Source organism: Mobula birostris, chromosome 12 (genome assembly GCF_030028105.1).
Source record: "Mobula birostris isolate sMobBir1 chromosome 12, sMobBir1.hap1, whole genome shotgun sequence".
NCBI classification, from domain to species: Eukaryota; Metazoa; Chordata; class Chondrichthyes; order Myliobatiformes; family Myliobatidae; genus Mobula; species Mobula birostris.
The window spans coordinates 80,958,629-80,977,797 of record NC_092381.1 but is presented as its reverse complement, the minus strand read 5'-3'; the positions used below and the strand labels follow the sequence as shown (position 1 = coordinate 80,977,797).

General features: G+C 39.9%; 1 protein-coding gene across 1 annotated transcript in view; it reads right to left on the bottom strand.

The window, feature by feature from the left end:
• Positions 1-19,169, bottom strand: part of uhmk1 (U2AF homology motif (UHM) kinase 1) — a 33,348-nt gene that overhangs the window by 8,662 nt on the left and 5,517 nt on the right. The window contains exons 2-7 of the mRNA XM_072274208.1: positions 15,691-15,983; positions 14,544-14,735; positions 11,275-11,369; positions 8,706-8,782; positions 7,386-7,484; positions 6,679-6,767 (exon numbers count right to left, since the gene is read on the bottom strand). Coding sequence (XP_072130309.1) covers positions 6,679-6,767; positions 7,386-7,484; positions 8,706-8,782; positions 11,275-11,369; positions 14,544-14,735; positions 15,691-15,983 — 845 coding nt within the window. The remainder of the gene's footprint in view (positions 1-6,678; positions 6,768-7,385; positions 7,485-8,705; positions 8,783-11,274; positions 11,370-14,543; positions 14,736-15,690; positions 15,984-19,169) is intronic.

Genomic DNA, 19,169 nt, shown 5'->3' with positions numbered 1-19,169 from the left:
TTATAGCTACATGGGTTATATCAAGCTCCAGGTCGCACTGTCATGGATGTGCCCTGTACAGAAGTGATCTGTGAGCAGTGACTAAGCTTCAAGCAGCTAGACCACCCAGATGTCCTTTTGTCAGTTGGCTGAGGTACTTAAAAACAGCTAATGACAAAAATAATTAAAGTAAGACCATAAGACAAAGGAGCAGAAGTAGGCCATTCGGCCCATCAAGTCTGCTCCGCCATTTTATCATGAGCTGATCCATTTTACCCTACTTAGTCCCACTGCCTCGCCTTCTCACCATAACCTTTGATGCCCTGGCTATGCAGATACCTATCAATCTCTGCCTTAAATGCACCCAATGACTTGGCCTCCACTGCTGCCCGTGGCAACAAATTCCATAGATTCATCACCCTCTGACTAAAAAAATTTCTTCGCATTTCTGTTCTGAAAGGGCGCCCTTCAATCCTGAAGACATGCCCTCTCGTACTAGACTCCCCCATCATGGTAAACAACTTTGCCACATCCACTCTGTCCATGCCTTTTAACATTCGAAATGTTTCTGAGGTCTCCCCTCATTCTTCTAAACTCCAAGGAATACAGTCCAAGAGCAGGCAAACGTTCCTCATATGTTATCCCTTTCATTCCCGGAATCATTCTAGTGAATCTTCTCTGTACCCTCTCCAACGTCAGCACATCCTTTCTTAAATAAGGAGACCAAAACTGCCCACAGTACTCCAAGTGAGGTCTCACCAGCGCCTTATAGAGCCTCAACATCACATCCTTGCTCCTATACTCTATTCCTCTAGAAATGAATGCCAACATTGCATTCGCCTTCTTCACTATTGACTCAGCCTGGAGGTTAACTTTAAGGGAATCCTGTACGAGGACTCCCAAGTCCCGTTGCATCTCAGAACTTTGAATTCTTTCCCCATTTAAATAATAGTCTGCCCATTTATTTTTTCTGCCAAAGTGCATAACCATACACTTTCCAACATTGTACTTCATTTGCCACATTTATTAAATAATAAAACTATCTAAAACACATTTGAGTGATATAAATTAATTTAAAACATGATGCAAAAGAAAGAAAGATACCACACTGAGAGGAGCTGAGTCACATACAGTACGTAAATTCTGTTGAAATAATGTTGAGCAACTGCACACTATGTCACTGCAAAGGACATTGGAGCTGCACTCACTGGGAACTCAGACGTGCTGGCACCTGACCTTCAGGAGTACCTCACTAATAAATCTCTACCAAACTATCAGAAAAGTACAAGAACGGTTTATCCCATTTTCAACCTTTCAAAGTCCTCAAAATAATTGACACTCACATTATAAATACAGTTGCAAGAAAAAGTTTCTGAACCCTTTACCAGGTTTTCTGCATTAATTACTCATAAAATGTGGTCTGATCTTCATCTAAGTCACAACAATAGACAAACACAATCTGCCTAAACTAATAACACATAAGCAATTGTACTTCTTGTCAATACTGAATACATCATTTAATCAATCACAGTCTAGATTCCAAGAATTATGTGAACCTCTGGGGTAATGCCTTCTACAAAAGCTAGTTGGAGTCAGGTGTTCCAATCAATGAGATGACACTGGAGATGTGGTTTGTTGAGATGCCTTGCCCTATAAAAAAGACATATAAAGTCAGGTTGCTGACAGAGACCCTCTTCTCAAGAAAGATCTGTTTTTGTGCAATTTGCCTTGATCAGAACAACTTCCAGAGGCCCTTCGAAGAATTGTAGAGATGCACAAATCAGGAAAAGGCTACAAAAACATCTCTAAAGACCTAAGTATTTATCAGTCCACAATAAGAGAAATTGGAGGAAATTTAGTACTGTTGCCACTGTCCCTAAGATTGGGTGTCCTGCAAAGATCCACCAAGAGCAGAATGTGCAATGCTGAAGAAGGTGAAAAAGATCCCAAGGGTAACAGCAAAAGATCTGCAGAAATCTCTGGAACTTGCTAAAGTCTCTGCTCATGCGTCCACTGTAAGAAACACATTGAACAAGAATAATGTTCATGGAAGGACACCATGTAGAAAACCACTGCTCTCCAAAAAAAAACATTGCTGCACACCTCAAGTTAGCAAAAGATCACCTGAATGTTCCACAAAGTTTATGGGACAATGTTCTATGGACAGACCAGACAAAAATTGAACTTTGTGGCAGAATTGCACAGTGCTATGTTTGGAAGAAAAAGGGCAGTGCACACCAACAATAAAACTTTGACCCAACTGTGAAGCATAGTGGAATGAGTATCATGGTTTGGGACTGCTCTGCTGCCTCAGGGCTTGAACATCTTGCAATTGTTGAGGGAATAATGAATTCAAAATTGTATCAAGACATTATACAGGAGAATATCAGGGTAGCAGTCCATCACCTGAGACTTAATAGAAATTGGATGATGCAACAAGACAATGATCTGAAACACAAGATTAAATCAACAACAGAATGGTTTAAAAAGAAGAAAATTTCTGCTATGGAATGGCCAAGTCAGAGTCCAGACCTTAACCCAATTGAGATGCTGTTGCATGACCTGAAGAGGGATGTTCATGCAAGGTATCACAGAAATATTGATGAACTGAAACAGTTTTGTATGGAGGAATAGCGCCAAAGCAGGTTCTACTAGTATTAAGTACAAGGGTTCACATACTTATTCCAGCCTGGACTGTGAATGATTAAAAAATGTGTTAAATACAGACATGAAAAATACAATTGTTTGTGTGTTAATAGTTTAGGCAGATTGTGTTTGTCTATTATGGTGACTTAAATGATGATCAGACCACATTTTATGAGTAATCAATCCAGAAGACCAGGTAGCTGCAAAGGATTCACAAACTTTTTGTTGCAACTATACATAAGATTCAGTCTTTTGGCTTTTTACTTTAATTTCTTGCATCAAGAATGGAGCTAAATAAATTTGGCAACCAGCTTTTTCAAAGAGAGCTAAAGTAAATACAGGAAGTGAAACATGGGAATATAGATATTTGAAAGCGGCAGAACAAATTGGGAAGGTTGTTGAGGAGGAATGCAAGTTTATTAATAGAAACATAGAAAACCTACAGCACAATACAGGCCCTTCAGCCCACAAAGCTGTGCTGAACATGTCTTTACCTTAGAAATTACCTAGGGTTACCCACAGCCCTCTCTTTTTCTGAGCTCCGTGTACCTGTCCAGGAGTCTTTTAAGAGACCCTATCATATCTGCCTCCACCACTGTCACCGGCAGCCCATTCCACGCACTCACCACTCTGAGTAAAAAACTTACCCCTGCCATCTCCTCTGTACCTACTTCCAAGCACCTTAAAACTGTGCCCTCTCGTGCTAGCCATTTCAGCCCTGGAAAAAGCCTCTGACTATCCACACGATCAATGCCTCTCATCATCTTTTACACCTCTATCAGGTCACCTCTCATCCTCCATCGCTCCAAAGAAAAAAGGCCAAGTTCACTCAACCTATTCTCATAAGGCATGCTCCTCAATCCTGGCAACATCCTTGTAAATCTCCTTTGCACCCTTTCTATGGTTTCCACGTCTTTCCTGCAGTGAGGTGACCAGAACTGAGCACAGTACTCCAAGCGGGGCCTGACCAGGGTCCTATATAGTTACAACATTACTTCTCGGCTCCTAAATTTGATGAAGGCCAATACACCGTATGCTAGCTTAACCACAGAGTCAACCTGTGCAGCAGTTTTGAGTGTCCTATGGACTCGGACCCCAAGATCCCTCTGATCCTCCACACTGCCAAGAGTCTTACCAATAATACTACATTCTGCCATCATATTTGACCTACCAAAATGAACCACCTCACACTTATCTGGATTGAACTCCATCTGCCACTTCTCAGCCCAGTTTTGCATCCTACCAATGTCCTGCTGCAACCTCCGACAGCCCTCCACACTATCCACAACACCCCCAACCTTTGTGTCATCAGCAAATTTACTAACCCATCCCTCCACTTCTTCATCCAGGTCATTTATAAAAATCACGAAGAGCAGGAGTCCCAGAACAGATCCCTGAGGCACACCAGTGGTCACCGACCTCCATGCAGAATATGATCCACCTACAACCACTCTTTGCCTTCTGTGGGCAAGCCAGTTCTGGTTCCACAAAGCAATATCCCCTTAGATCCCATGCCTCCTTACTTTCTCAATAATCTTTGCGTGGGGTACCTTGTCAAATGCCTTGCTGAAATCCATATGCACTACACCTACTGCTCTACCTTCATCAATGTGTTTAGTCACATCCTCAAAAAATTCAATCAGGCTCGTAAGGCATGACCTGCCTTTCACAAAGCCATGCTGACTATTCCTAATCAAATTATGCCTCTCCAAATGTTCATAAATCCTTCCTCTCAGGATCTTCTCCATCAACTTACCAACCGTAGAAGTAAGACTCACTGGTCTATTATTTCCTAGGTTATCTCTACTCTCTTTCTTGAATAATGGAACAACAGCCGCAACCCTCCAATCCTCCGGAATCTTTCCCATCCCCATTGCTGATGCAAAGATCATTGCCAGAGGCTCATTGGAACAAACCTATGCAGGATTCCACACAAATATCTCCTGAACATTTGCCACATTTCTTCTGTACATTTCCCTGATAACATCTGTTCCCAATTTATGCTTCCAAGTTCCTGCCTGATAGCCTCATATTTCCTCTTATTCCAATTAATAGATGCATATTAGACAAAACATTAGTAAGAAAGACCTGGAGATCAGAGCCAATGAAAGAAGGCAGATTTAGTTCCAAATCAGACTGCTGTGGGACTTGTAGGAGAACATGTAGGAAGTAACATTACCAAACACCTGCAATTCTTATCCTAAATAGTAGAGGTCTAGGGTTTCATTACTGCTGTTGGAGTAACCTGGGTTAGTAACTGCAATGGATTTTGAAGACGGCATGTATCAGAATCCTGGTGTAATGATCATGGAGGGAATGAACAATTAGGGTATTTCTGACCTGCTCATGTAATCATAGTATTTATGTGGCTGATTCATTTGAGTTTTAGCAATGTGTTAGTAAGGATCCGGGATGGCAATTCAATGGAATATCAATCTCTGGTAGTTTCTTAACTAGAGATAGGGTTACTGGTCACTCAAATGTTATTTGCCAGTTATCAACTCATCACTGAATGTTCTACAGGCTATAAGGTCACATGCACAACATTTTAGAGAGGGAGGGAGAGCAAGCAGATGTCTTAGTACATATTGGTACCAATGACATAGGAACGAAAAGCAAAGAGGTCCTGAAAAGAGAATTTAGAAAGCTAGGTAGAAAGCTGAGGAGAAGGACCTCCTGGGTAGTAATTTCTGGATTGCTGCCTGTGCCACGTGCCAGTGAGGGTAGAAACACGATAATTTGGCAAATTAATGCATAACTGATAAACTGGTTCAGGGGGCAGCGCTTCAGGTTCTTGGATCATTGGGATCTCTTCTGGGGGAGGAATGGCCTGTTCAAAAGTGACGGGTTGCACCTGGACCCCAGGGGGACCGATATTCTCACGGGCAGGATGAGCCATGATTGAATGGCGGAGCAGGCTCGGAAGACCAAATGGCCTAATTCTGGCCCAATGTCTAATGGTGTTTACTGCAAAGAGTCATAAGCTGCTCCATTTCCGTAAGAGTTACAAGTGGAAATGTTTCATGGTGGGGATGAATGCAAAGAGTGTTTGGATCTTTATCATGGAAATGCAAGAAGGCTCCACCTGCTAAGAATTCACCCAAGTCTTAGAGACTGCAGATGACCTTACAATGGATGGCAATAATGAAACAGCTGAAGATTTTGCCTAGTATACTGCCTCAAGGGTTCTCATGTACAAGACTGAATGACTGGCATCCAACAACTACAACCCCCTTTGCTTTGTGCTAAATATGACTTAAATCATTGGAGCGCTAACAGTTATGCAGAAAGGCAGAATTGTTCTCTGCCTGGAGATAAGGAGGCTAGATATGTTCAAAGTCACAAGAGTTTTTTTGTGATTGAGGAAAAGGAAAATGTTTCCAGTGACAAAAAGGTAGGTGACCCAAGGATAGATTTTAAACAATTGACTGTTCAAATAATTTTTCTCATGCAGATGGAATTGACCTCTAATAAACTACTTGAATGAAAGGTGAAGGACTTTTAAACTTAATGGATAGCAATCTTAAATCACAGGTGAAAGAGTTGGCTCCTCCACCCCTGCTTCACATTGCTTCCTTTATTTCTAACAAGTTAGATGTACTAAAACTGGGTCCAGACACCAAAAAGGTTCTTTGGAGAAGTTCAGGACTGTCATGCCTTTGGATACAGTTGAAATCTGTATTAGGAGCTCACAACCAACTTGCCTTATGCTAGTGAGTGAATAACAACCAATGACATTCAAAGGTTTTGTTAATAGTAATAATATAACTTTCTATGATATTGTGATTTAAATGTGCTACATTGAATATTTTTGATTTTTTTTATAAATAAAGTATATTTTCAAATAAAAACAAGAGCCCAAAGGCTATTATTGCAGGTTGCTTTTGGGGTTTTACAAATAAATTGCCTAAGTAGCATTGCTCATGTAAGGTTCTATTCCAAACTGCCCTGCTGCCTTACTCAAGAGATCACCTTTACTCCCAGAAATATACTATATTTGTTATTATAAAAATAGAAGCAATATGCAACATTTTAAGGTAAATGTTTATTTACCTGGCCTTTACCAGGGTTCTCCTTTGGGACAAGCAGACTCATAACTGGTCCAAACTTCTGACATTCTTCCCTCACATCTTCTACGACATCTGTTTGGAAAAGAAATACTAGATTTTAAACAAAATTCAAATGCAGTAATACACTCAGTGGCCATTTTATTAAGTACACCTGTACTTCTACTTGTTAATGTAAATATCTAATCAGCCAACCATGTAGTACAACTCAATGCATCAAAACATGCAGACAAGGTCTAGAGGTTCAGTTATTGTTCAGACCAAGTATCAGAATTGGGAAGAAAAGTGATCTAAGTGACTTTGACTGTGAAATGATTGTTAGTGCCAGATGGGATGGTTTGAGTATCTCAGAAACTGCTGATCTCCTGGGATTTTCACACACAACAGTCTCCAGAGTTTAGAGACTGGTTCAAGATGACAGGAATGTGACCGTAACTCAAATAACCATGCATTATAACAGTGGAGTATAGAAGAACATCTCTGAACATTCAACACGCTGAACCGTGAAGTGAGTGGCTATGGCAGCAGAAGACAAACAAACATACTCAGTAGGCACTTTATTAGTTACAGGGGGTACCTAATAAAAGTGCCCACTGAGTGTATCTTACAAATAACTAACCTTCATTTCTTTCTAATATTATTGAATTATTTAGAAACTACTTCCATAAGTCAAAAAAGAAAGCACGAACTGACCTTCATATTCTTCTTCACTTTGAAGGTGGTTGTCATCAATAACATTTAGCAGTCTCAACACCGGGGTTGGAAGCATAACCAAATCTTCAATATGGGGGGCTAGTAATGAAAAATTATATGACAAAGATTTTATTTTGACTGTCGATATTATCACAGTTCAGGGTAAGGAGCTACATTTTTCTGATACATATAAGGAATTGCGATGGAGTAAAAGACTAAGATGCTTTGCTAAACTCATTCCAAGGGTTCTTCATAAAAGAAAAGGGGATGGAAGTAAAGGCATTTCTATCCCAGAAATATGACTGAACCTTGTGTAAGGGGGTTTCGATTTTTATGTTACTGTGGAGGCGAATTAAAATGGCGTCTTTATGTTAATCTGGGGAATGCGGCTTTGTTGTCTTAAACACTGAGAAAGTTTGCGCTAGCAGCTTGTTGTGGTTTAGAGGGTGATAAGAAATACATTATTAACCAATTGGGATAGTTGTTATGGCTTTGGTGTATTTGAAGATACTGATGCGCGGGGTTTTGGGGCAGAAGGCGGGAGAGCGAGACAGAGGATGGACGAGGTGCTGTGAGTCCGCTAACTGGGTTGGACCCTGAGCGGGACGTTCGGCAAGGAGACGGAGACGGATTCGTGTGGAGCGTCTGGTCGACCACAGTTGTTGGTCCCAGGCGGCCGGTCAAGGTGGTCCGAGGGGGTCGCAGGGTGAAGAAGAAGGTCCTTGAGCTCCAACGGGTTTTTTGTGCACAAAGAGATTGAACTTTGATAAGTGTGGCGCCTTTTATTTTCCTTTTACATTTTATTCTCTATTAATTATATAGTTCCAGTAATATCTATAAACTGTAAATCATTTAATTGCATCTGGTGTATTGTCTGTTATTTGGGCAGGGTGGGGTACCTCACACAGCATCCACACAAACTAATTACCCAGTTTTGGCGGGGCCGAGGCGGTTTCCCTAGACAACAGCGAGCCGAGCGACCCTGAGGGTGGCCGGGGGGCTACACTTGCAGTGCAAACTAATGTGGATTTTCACACAACAGTGCCGATCAAACATGACACATTTGTAATTGCTCCTTAATTGATGATAATTTAAATTACAACTTTCATTTATTTTTCTTATCAGGATAAGAATGGATGGCTAAGCTGTACAAACGATGAAAGGAACACAAAAATCTCACATTTTCAGATTAAAATTTCAGTTGCAATCTAATTCATAATACAGTTGTATTAAAATGTAAATTCAATAGTTTTATGTAAGTACATAGCACTGGTTTTGGATTCTTACCAATATGCAATTCATAAAGGACACTGAACTTACCAAAGGGAATACTGAAGAACGGGTTGTATAGAGCACTTTCTGCTGTTACTCTCTGTGCTGGGTCATCATGAAGCATACTGTAATTTAAATAATGGAAGGTGAAAAATGTGGCATTGAAGTATTTTTTTATATAAACAAGTATCCTGCTGTGGGTTGAATATAATTATTTTCACCCATGCACAATGATGTACTTTAACATTTCTAATATCACTATAGAAGCTTTCTGAATCAATATCAAAACTGAATTTTTTAAAATTTCAGTTACTTTCTATAATAAAGCATGATTATTATATAGGGATAGTGTTATTTTACAAAACACTTGCTTTAATAATATTAATATCCATCCAGTTAGCAAAGACTTCCCACTCAGTTATGCTTGGAAATCTACTACAGGTGACTTCTGTGCTACAGGGTGGGGGCAGGAGGAAGGGACTGTGTTCTACAAAATGGTTTACATCATGATTTTCTGTAACATGAAGCATCACATGCTTGCATTCAGAAAATTGAGTTTATTTACTTTTTCCATATACAGGTTTCCCCCGCCATCCAAAGGCAGAGCGTTTCTATGAAATGGTTCGTAAGCCGGAATGTCGTAAAGTGAAGAAGCAATTACCATTTATTTATATGGGAAAAATTTGTGAGCATTCGCAGACCCAAAAAATAACCTACCAAATCATGCCAAATAACACATAAAACCTAAAATAACAGTAACATATAGTGAAAGCAGGAATGATATGTTAAATGCACAGCCTATATAAAGTAGAAATACTTTTCCACAATCATTGCCGAACTGTCCACCGTAGCGAAAATCTCACGCAAGTGCTCTCGGCAGAAACACTCTTTCCAGTAACCCTTAAGCTATGAATTTGTCAAATCATACCAAATAACACATAAAAATACACAGCCTATATAAAGTAGAAATAAAGTATGTACAGTGTAGTATCACTTACCGGAATCGGGAAGACAGCACCAAGCACACTGATGATGGTGTGTTAGGCTGAGTTGTCGGAGGTTGGGGTGGTGCAGTGGACCCCAACCTCCAGGCTGCCAACCAATACCGATCCGCGAATCATGCAGTGGTACAGTGGTAGCTGGAACTCACTCAGCATATCGTTAAGAAAAAAGCCGAAATAAACAAGCTACTTAATTAGGTGCCGCCTGGCACGTAAATGTCGGCCCAGGTCAGAGGTGACGCAATTGGCAATCGCCTCTGATCTGGGCCGACATTTAAGTGCCGGGCGGCATCTAATTAATTAGCTTGTTTATTTCGGCTTTTTTCTTAAAGATGTGCTGGGTGCATCCCGGCTACCGCTGCACCGCTGCATTCTTCGCAGCCCGGTATTGGTCCGCGGCCCGGATGTTGGGGTGGGGTGGGACACTGGGGTGTCATGTCATCGTCGTCAGTTTCCATCAGGGCAGGCAGGTCATCTTCTTTTATGCCTGCCTGCCTGCCTCAATGTCGAAGGTCAAGGTTCGTTGTCTACTGTGGCTGATGTGGATGGCTTGAAAAACAACAGTATGCTTGACTGCTCAGCCTCGCCCATTTTTCTATCATACAGTTCTTTGTATGCACTCAAACCATCCTGCAAATACGCCCTAAACCTAAGTACCCTTTCAAAATTAAAGTCGTATTTTTCTGCAATCATTGCAGTGAAAATCTCAAGCAGCTTCTTCACGTTCAGTTCCTGGACGACTTCACTTTCCGTCCGTTTTCTACTGCATTTGGTTTCGATTGTTATCCTTTCCTCTTTCAAATGCATCAGCTCTTCATCTATCAGTTCTTGGTCATGGGATGCCAAAACTTCTTCAACATCATCTTCGTCAACTTCCACAAGCCAAACTCACTTTGTCCTTACTTCGTTCACCACGATTGAAATGCTTAATTATGTCTAGTTTTACGCTAAGTGTAACACCCTTACGGGCTCTTTTAGGCTTTTCCGATACCTTAGAACTCATCTTGCTAATGAATGCTCTAAGTAAATCGACATAATGCAAAGATGCTCACAGGCACGTGTTTAAGCAATGCAGGCTAGAACGCCGCTCCGGGGGAGGAGCTTGGCTGCGTGGGGCGCGCGCTGCCTTTTTTCTTAATAGTGAAAACTGGTAATTTTTTTGACTGAGGAGCTACTCAAAAAGAGTAAAATTCACATTAAGTTATCTGTATTGTACTGAAATAATTAAAAGTAGGGACAATTGTTTCAGTTTTGGCTCATTGGACGTAGTCTCACCTCTGAGTTAGTGGTTGTGAATTAAGCCACTCCAGTAACTTAAATAATCTACTTTAACATATTTAATAAAACAGTAACCTTTATATATTTTGTTCTTGTTATCCCTCACAGCAAATGCTTATAAATATTAAGATTGGCTGAATTAACACTACTAGCTATAACATTTGTCTTTAAAACACTCTTATTCATTATCTTTCCATAGTTTGATATAGCACAGATATTTTTCCTGTCCCAACAAGCGCATACACATGTATAACTTTCATTTTATTTAAGTGAATAGCAACATCCATTTAAATAAAGAAAAGATCTTAGTTAGCAAATATTAGAGGATGATAATTTACCTTTTAATAACATCTCTGAGGTGATAAACTGGGATAGCTGAATATACCATATCTTTACTTGCAAAAATGGAATCTATGATAGCAGAACTGTTGGCCTAGATAGAACAGAACAAAAATGATTAGATCAGAAAACAGAAGTTTTGAGTGTAATCATAAAAAACAAGTCAATCTTTTTTTAAAAATTGCAGAAAAATTACTATGTTATTATTTCCCATATTTTGCCCAATTCCACTCATGAGCCTCTCTCATGTGTTACTTCAAAATAAAAATTTTAAATTAAATGTGTTTGTGGGAAATGAAAAGCACTCTGGCAGATGCTCAATAGTGGAAATTATTTACAATCTACAATATAATTATATTATATATTATTGCATTTATATTTGCAATATAAAATATCCATCCCCCTGTGTAACCATCTACACTATCTACAACACAACCTACCTCAGTATCATCAGCAAACTTTCTAAGCATGCTTTGTGCATTCACATTTGTAATTATATAAATTACAAACAACAAAGGTCCCTGCATCGACCCCTGTGGCACACTACTAGACCCAAGTTTCCAGTCTGAGAAACAAGCATCACTCTCAGCTCCCTATCTTTGAGCCAATTCCTTGCCAACTCCCCTGAACCCTATGCAACCTCATCTTGCATTATCAGCTTACCAAGTGGGACCTTGTCAAAGTTAATACATACAAGATCTACTACTGACCCTTGTTGATATCTCCTCAAAAAACTCCAAGAGATTTGTCAGACATGATTTCACATGCACAAAGCCATGTTGACTGTCCCAAATCAGATCCTGTCCTTCAGAATCCCCTCCAGCAATTTACCCACCACTAATGTCAGCTGGCCCATAGATTCCTGTCTTGTTTTTGCTACCCCTTTAAAACACTAATACCACATCAGCCACTCTCCAAGCCATTGCAATTTCACCTGTGGCCAAAGATGGAGCAAGAAATCTCCATAAGGGCCTCCGCAATTTCATCTCTAGCTTCCCACAAGGTCCGAGAATGCACCAGATCAAGCACTGGAGATTTATCCACCTCAATGAACTTCAAAACTCTGCCGTGGATGGTCCCAAACCAGGCTGCAAAAGGAGGACCGATCATGGGGCTAGCAACTCCATCCTGTAAAACCCAGAGCTACAGAAACGCCAACAGAAGCTCCATAGACCTCGTCCTGGGAGATGAAGAATTCTAAACACCTGGAAGCAACTTGAAAGTGGCCAAGGACAGAGGACTCAGGACAAGCTACTGTCACTGGCCTATGCCCAGTAAGAGTGATGGGTTTAAGAAGAATGCACTCGGCCTCCAATGTTCCACCCTGTTCATTCATATGAAGTTTAAAACAACACCACTTATTTTCCCCATTTCTGTTATTTCCATTGGTTTAACTCCATGAAAAACTGGAGAAATAAAATATTCATTAAAAATCTTACCCATTTCCTTTAGTCCCACAAAGGGCCTGCTGATCTTTAAAGGGATTTACTCTCTCCCAAGTCATCCTTCTGATATACCTACAGAATTTCTTTGGATTAGGTCTCACTTTATCTGCTAGATTCTTCTCATATCCTACTTTCTGCCCTCCTAACTTCTCTCTTAAGTGCATTCCTATACCTCTTGTAGCCATCGAGATATTTACAAGTTCCCAATTGTTCATGCGCAGTAATTGCCTCTTTCTTTTTCTTAACCAGGACTCAAAATCTCTTGTCAACCATAGTGTCTGAAACCTGCTGGTCTTGCCCTTCACCCATGCAGGCCCTGAACTCGTGACCTTAAAGCCTTTCACTAAGCTCCCAAATGCTGTGGCAGATAAGCAGTATCTATTATCAGGGACCCCCACCACCCAGGACATGTTCTCTTCTTGCTGCTGTGTTGCTGCCATCAAGAAGGTACAGGAACCTCAGGACTCATACTACCAGGTTCAGGAACAGTTACTACTTCTCGATCATCAGGCTCTTACTTCACTTGCCCGATCAATAAAATGTTCCCACAACCAATGGACTCACTTTCAAAGAGTCTTCATTTCATGGTCTTGATATTTATTGTTTATTTATTAATTATTATTATTTCCTTCTTTTTGTATTTGCACAGTTTGTTGCCTTTTGCACACCGATTGACCACCCAAGTTGCTGTAGTTTTTCACTGATTCTGTTATGGTTATTATTCCATAATTATTCAGTATGCCCACAAGAAAATGAATCTCGGGACTATATATGGTGATACACATGTACTTTGATAATAAAATTACTTCTAATCAACCCCTGCAAGATCCTGTCTAATGGCTCCAAAATTTGCTCAGCTCCAGTTCCTGGATCCCCAGCAATGGAATCCACAGTATCTTTCTCCACAACTATTTTAAATCTAAGGGAATTATGGTCACTGTATCTAAAATGTTCGCTGACAGACAATTCCTCCACATGCCTTACCTTATTACTATCTACAAGGAGAAGGCAACATCTATTGTCAACAATCCCTACTATCCAGGCTATACCATCTTGCAACTACCGCTGGGCAGAAACATGAAGTTCACACCATCAGTTTCAAGAATGGCTATTTCCTTTCAACCATTTGGTTCTAATCACTACAGTTTAATAACACTAGGACAACTCTGATCACTACACTAAAATGGATTTTGTGTTTTTTTTTATTTTTGTGTTCTTTCTTGGAAAAAATATGCTTAATTTATATTTAATTTGTTTTTCTTGTGAATACTGCTTGCTCTTCTTGTGCATATTCTACTTGTGCACATCCCAATAAACTTGACTAAACTAATTTCCCAAGGGGTGCCCTAGTGTTGAAACCCACTCTAGTAGTTCCCTCAATATATTAATAAAAAAGCTTTCTTGGGCATATTTCACACAATCCACTCTGTCCACACCATTTATACTGCCAACAACACGGAGGTTAAAATCTTTAAAAGATTTTAAAGGTTAGCTTTGTTTGTCATATGTGGAATGTGGAAGGAAACTGGAGCACCTACAGAAAACTAATGCGATCACAGGGAGAACATACAAACTCCTTACAGACAGAGGTGGGTATTGAACTCTGATCAGTGATTGCTGGTGCTGTAAAGAACTGTGCCAACCACTATGCTATCATGTCACCCTTATCTCCCACTAATGCTAATCCATTATGTTTATAACTAGCTGCAATGTCTCTACATATCTGACTGTCAAACATGTCCATTTTCAGTTGATGTTGACCTGTAAATCAACATTACAATGCATATTTTAAATATCTTGGTCTAGTAAATATCACTTCTTACCTTCCATTGCAGAGATTTGATTGTCTCTTTCAGTTTAATTCCTGAGAACATTTCCAGCAAAATTATTCCCAGACTCCAAATATCAACTGCTGTTGTGCATTCTGTATTACTTTCCAATCCCATCTGTGCAAGAATATTATGCAACTCCGCTTCAGGAGCTCTGTAACCATCCGTTTGGATGTATTTTACATCCTGCATAGAATATGCAAACAAAGACAGATTATGATTGAATCTTTGATTACCATATCCTAAAGTAGGTCAAGTAAGCAATTTCCAGATCCTTTCAAGCAAGTTACAGTACTTAATTTAGCTCCTGTAAAGCCCTCTGGAACACTGTACCATAATAAAAATGCATTTTGCTATTGGAAGATTTATTAATAAATTTACTTTAAGAAAATAACTGCCATATGCCAAAGAAACTGCTTACTCAATAAATGGTCAACAACTTCTTGCCAAAATTAACTATAAAAGTTAAAGACAGAAAGCTACATTTTAAAGATTAATTCAATTTATTTTGCTTGATTGTTCATTTGTAACTACTTAAGATATTTGGCTACTAAAAGCTCAAGCAGTTGATTATACTTATTATTTCATCCACGGCAACTTCCAATGATTATGTTTAAAATTCAGACTTCTGTGAAAGGAATGAACCTTTAATTTTATTGACATAATTTATTTAACATGTAATCTCCCCATAAAAATAGCCAGTTTTTCAAAATTTCATGCCTGCTCCTCCTGATTAAAGAAGTTTTCTAACTCGTCATTTACCTCACCAAAAACTACCAGAAATAGTTTTCTGCTTACTAAAACTGTAATGTGATTGTTGAGTCCTTCAAGATTTAAGCTGCATGTTAACTGCAATTCTGGCACCACCGCTTTCAAACTAGACACTTGATTTGTCTTCCTCAATGTTTACACACCTCCTTTACTTTAGAAAACTTACTAAAATGTCAGATCAGATAATCCTTTCAAATAAAGTCCAGATGGAAATAAGCAGTATTATTTATTTCAATAATATTCATTTAAAGTATTAATATCATTGCAAGTTTTTGCTGTTAAGCAGTGTGCAAATGTTTAACAAGCTATGCTTTTAAAAATATTTGAACAATTATTGCTATATTCTTACTTAATGAAATATCTAATTTACCTGATTTCCCTCCTGGAAACTAAGCCCAAAGTCTATGAGTTTAAAACATTCATCCTCTGCACTCCAGAGGATGTTACAAGGTTTGAGGTCTGCATGCACATAACCCTCATGGTGAATAAAAGCCAGTGCATTCAGAACATCCCGTGCACAATGCTGGATCATCCACATCGAATGCCCTCGATTAATGGAGTGTAGCAGCAACTCAGAGACACTGACATCCAACAGTTCAAGCAAAATGCAGTTGCAACGTTGGTTTGGGTAGGATAAGTTAGAAAATCTCCCATATAGAGTTACTGGAATATAAAGAAGAAATTATGGAATTAATCCACATGAAATGATAGAATATTCCTTTTCTGTTATTGTATTATCTTCGTCACAAGCTTCCAATTCTGTGTTGCAAATGCCCGTTTTACTATCACATGAAATAACATTGTAGTGAATGTGTTTTTGGGAATCTTGGTCAATATCAAAGTACAAATAACACACACTGATCTCGCAGCTTTAAAATATATACTCAGATGTATGATACAAACGTTTTAACAGTGCTATTGAAGAAAAAGGGTATTACCTACCATCTGCATTAACTTAAAAGATCCTGTGGCGCAATTTTGAAGAGCAGGAACGATATCCTTAGTGCTCTAAACAATATTTTTAATATCATCAAAATATAACACTGCAGATTGTCAGAGCTCATTGTGTGCAGATTGGCAGATGTTTTCTAGATTATGATTTCACTTCCAAAATACAATATTGGGACTTTTAGAAATGGATATGAAAGTTGGCATTTCTCTTTGCCTTCCACTGCTGTTTTAAGTACCAGATTTTAAAAATTTACAATGGATATCAGACTGAGAAAAAATATGAAAACCATTGTGCAGAGATGTTAAATTAATTGCAAAATCTTGATCTTAGTTATTGAAATTTGCACTCAAAAGTTTTGACCTCATTTGAAGTGATTTAAACAATGGAGAAAGTCAGCTTGTTTTGTGTAAACAACAGGAATTCTGCAGATGCTGGAAATTCAAGCAACACACATCAAAGTTGCTGGTGAACGCAGCAGGCCAGGCAGCATCTCTAGGAAGAGGTACAGTCGACGTTTCAGGCCGAGACCCTTCGTCAGGACTAACTGAAGGAAGAGTTAGTAAGAGATTTGAAAGTGGGAGGGGGAGGGGGAAATCCAAAATGATAGGAGAAGACAGGAGGGGGAGGGATGGAGCCAAGAGCCTGGACAGGTGATTGGCAAAAGGGATATGAGAGGATCATGGGGCAGGAGGTCCGGGGAGAAAGACGGGGGGGGGACCCAGAGGATGGGCAAGGGGTATAGTCAGCGGGACAGAGGGAGAAAAAGGAGAGTGAGAGAAAGAATGTGTGTATAAAGATAAATAACGGATGGGGTACGAGGGGGAGGTGGGGCATTAGGGGAAGTTAGAGAAGTCGATGTTCATGCCATCAGGTTGGAGGCTACCCAGACGGAATATAAGGTGTTGTTCCTCCAACCTGAGTGTGGCTTCATCTTTACAGTAGAGGAGGCCGTGGATAGACATGTCAGAATGGGAATGGGATGTGGAATTAAAATGCGTGGCCACTGGGAGATCCTGCTTTCTCTGGCAGACAGAGTGTGGGTGTTCAGCAAAGCGGTCTCCCAGTCTGCGTCGGGTCTCGCCAATATATAGAAGGCCACATCGGGAGCACCGGACGCAGTATATCACCCCAGCCAACTCACAGGTGAAGTGTCGTCTCACCTGGAAGGACTGTCTGGGGCCCTGAATGGTGATAAGGGAGGAAGTGTAAGGGCATGTGTAGCACTTGTTCCGCTTACAAGGATAAGTGCCAGGAGGGAGATCAGTGGGGAGGGATGGGGGGAACGAATGGACAAGGGAGTCGCGTAGGGAGCGATCCCTGTGGAAAGCAGGGGGGGGGAGGGAAAGATGTGTTTAGTGGTGGGATCCCGTTGGAGGTGGCGGAAGTTACGGAGAATAATATGTTGGACCCGGAGGCTGTACCTCTTCCTAGAGATGCTGCCTGGCCTGCTGCGTTCACCAGCAACTTTGATGTGTGTAGCTTGTTTTGTGTTCTCATTACCAAGACTGCATAAACAACTTCCTTTGAAAAAGTCAATACACTACCAGGGAATAGCCAAACCACTGATTTAAATGTATAAATTATATTTCTAACTCCAGTTCCTTTTTAAACTTATTTGCAAAACCACTTTTGTACTTCAGGGGGATTAGAAAGCTTCCTTTCCATCTCACAAACATGAGGAAATCTGCAGATGCTGGAATTTCAAGCAACACACATAAAAATTGCTGGCCAGGCAGCATCTATAGGAAGAGGTACAGTCGACGTTTCGGGCCGAGACCCATCATCAGGACTGACAAAGGGTCTCTTCCTTTCCATCTGATGTGTTTTCACGTGCCCAAAATCACTTCACAGCTTTGTTATCAAATGTTACAAGTAATTTGCATCACAGAATGAAATGAATAAACAATTGTTTCCTAAAGCTGTTCAAGAATTTAAAATGTTAAGATGTTAAAAATTCAAAATGTTGAGGAACAGGAAAACCCCTCCTTTACAAATAGGACCCTGTTGGTATTTTAAGTCGGTGGTGCATAAATTTACAGTCCAATCTGACAAAAATATTTGGCCACTGCAACACCATTAACTCCAATGGAGAGGAAATGGTTTTGAGGAAGCAGGCAAGTTTCAGGAAAACACTTAAAAAGCTGGAGGAACTCAGTGGGTCAGACTGCACCTATGGTGGCAAGGGCTAACCAATGCTTTGAGTTGACACCCTTCATCAGAATTTAAGTAATTTACATCCAGTTGCAGCTAATTTACTTTTTATAAATATTTAAAACTTCTAGAAATACCATGATTCCTTAATTTAAAATATTTTCTGATCATTATTCATTCCTACAAATTCCCAAATATTTTCAACTTGATGCAAGTATGCAAGAATATGGGAGGCATAAATGGTATAATCAAAGTATTTTTCTCATTTAGGGGTATTAAAACCAAGAGGGCATAGAGCTGAAGTAAGAGATCGAAATTTTTAAGAGGTCCGTTTTTACCAAGGGAATCAGACATAATTACAACATTTATGAGGCACTTAGACAGACACTTAAATAGGCAAGGCAGAGAAGGATGTAGTCCTGCAGGGAAAGGGGATTAGCACAGATGAGCAAAACAGTTTGCATTGATGTGGTGGACCAAAGTTTTGATGTGTTATACAAATCTATACTCATACATGTATTCAGTGTTTTGCCAGCTTAAGTAACTGTCATAGCATTTCTGGAAGTAGAGCCCATCACTTATTGCAGGATAAACCTCTATCCAGAGAGCCTGGCTTCAGGGAGAAAACCATTGCTGCAGGTACTAGAGTGGAAACTCACATGGCAAATGAAAGGAAACATTGTGCAGGTCAATTGTACTAAATGACACTGTAATATTTGTATGCCTTTCTACTAAGCTGAGCCCAA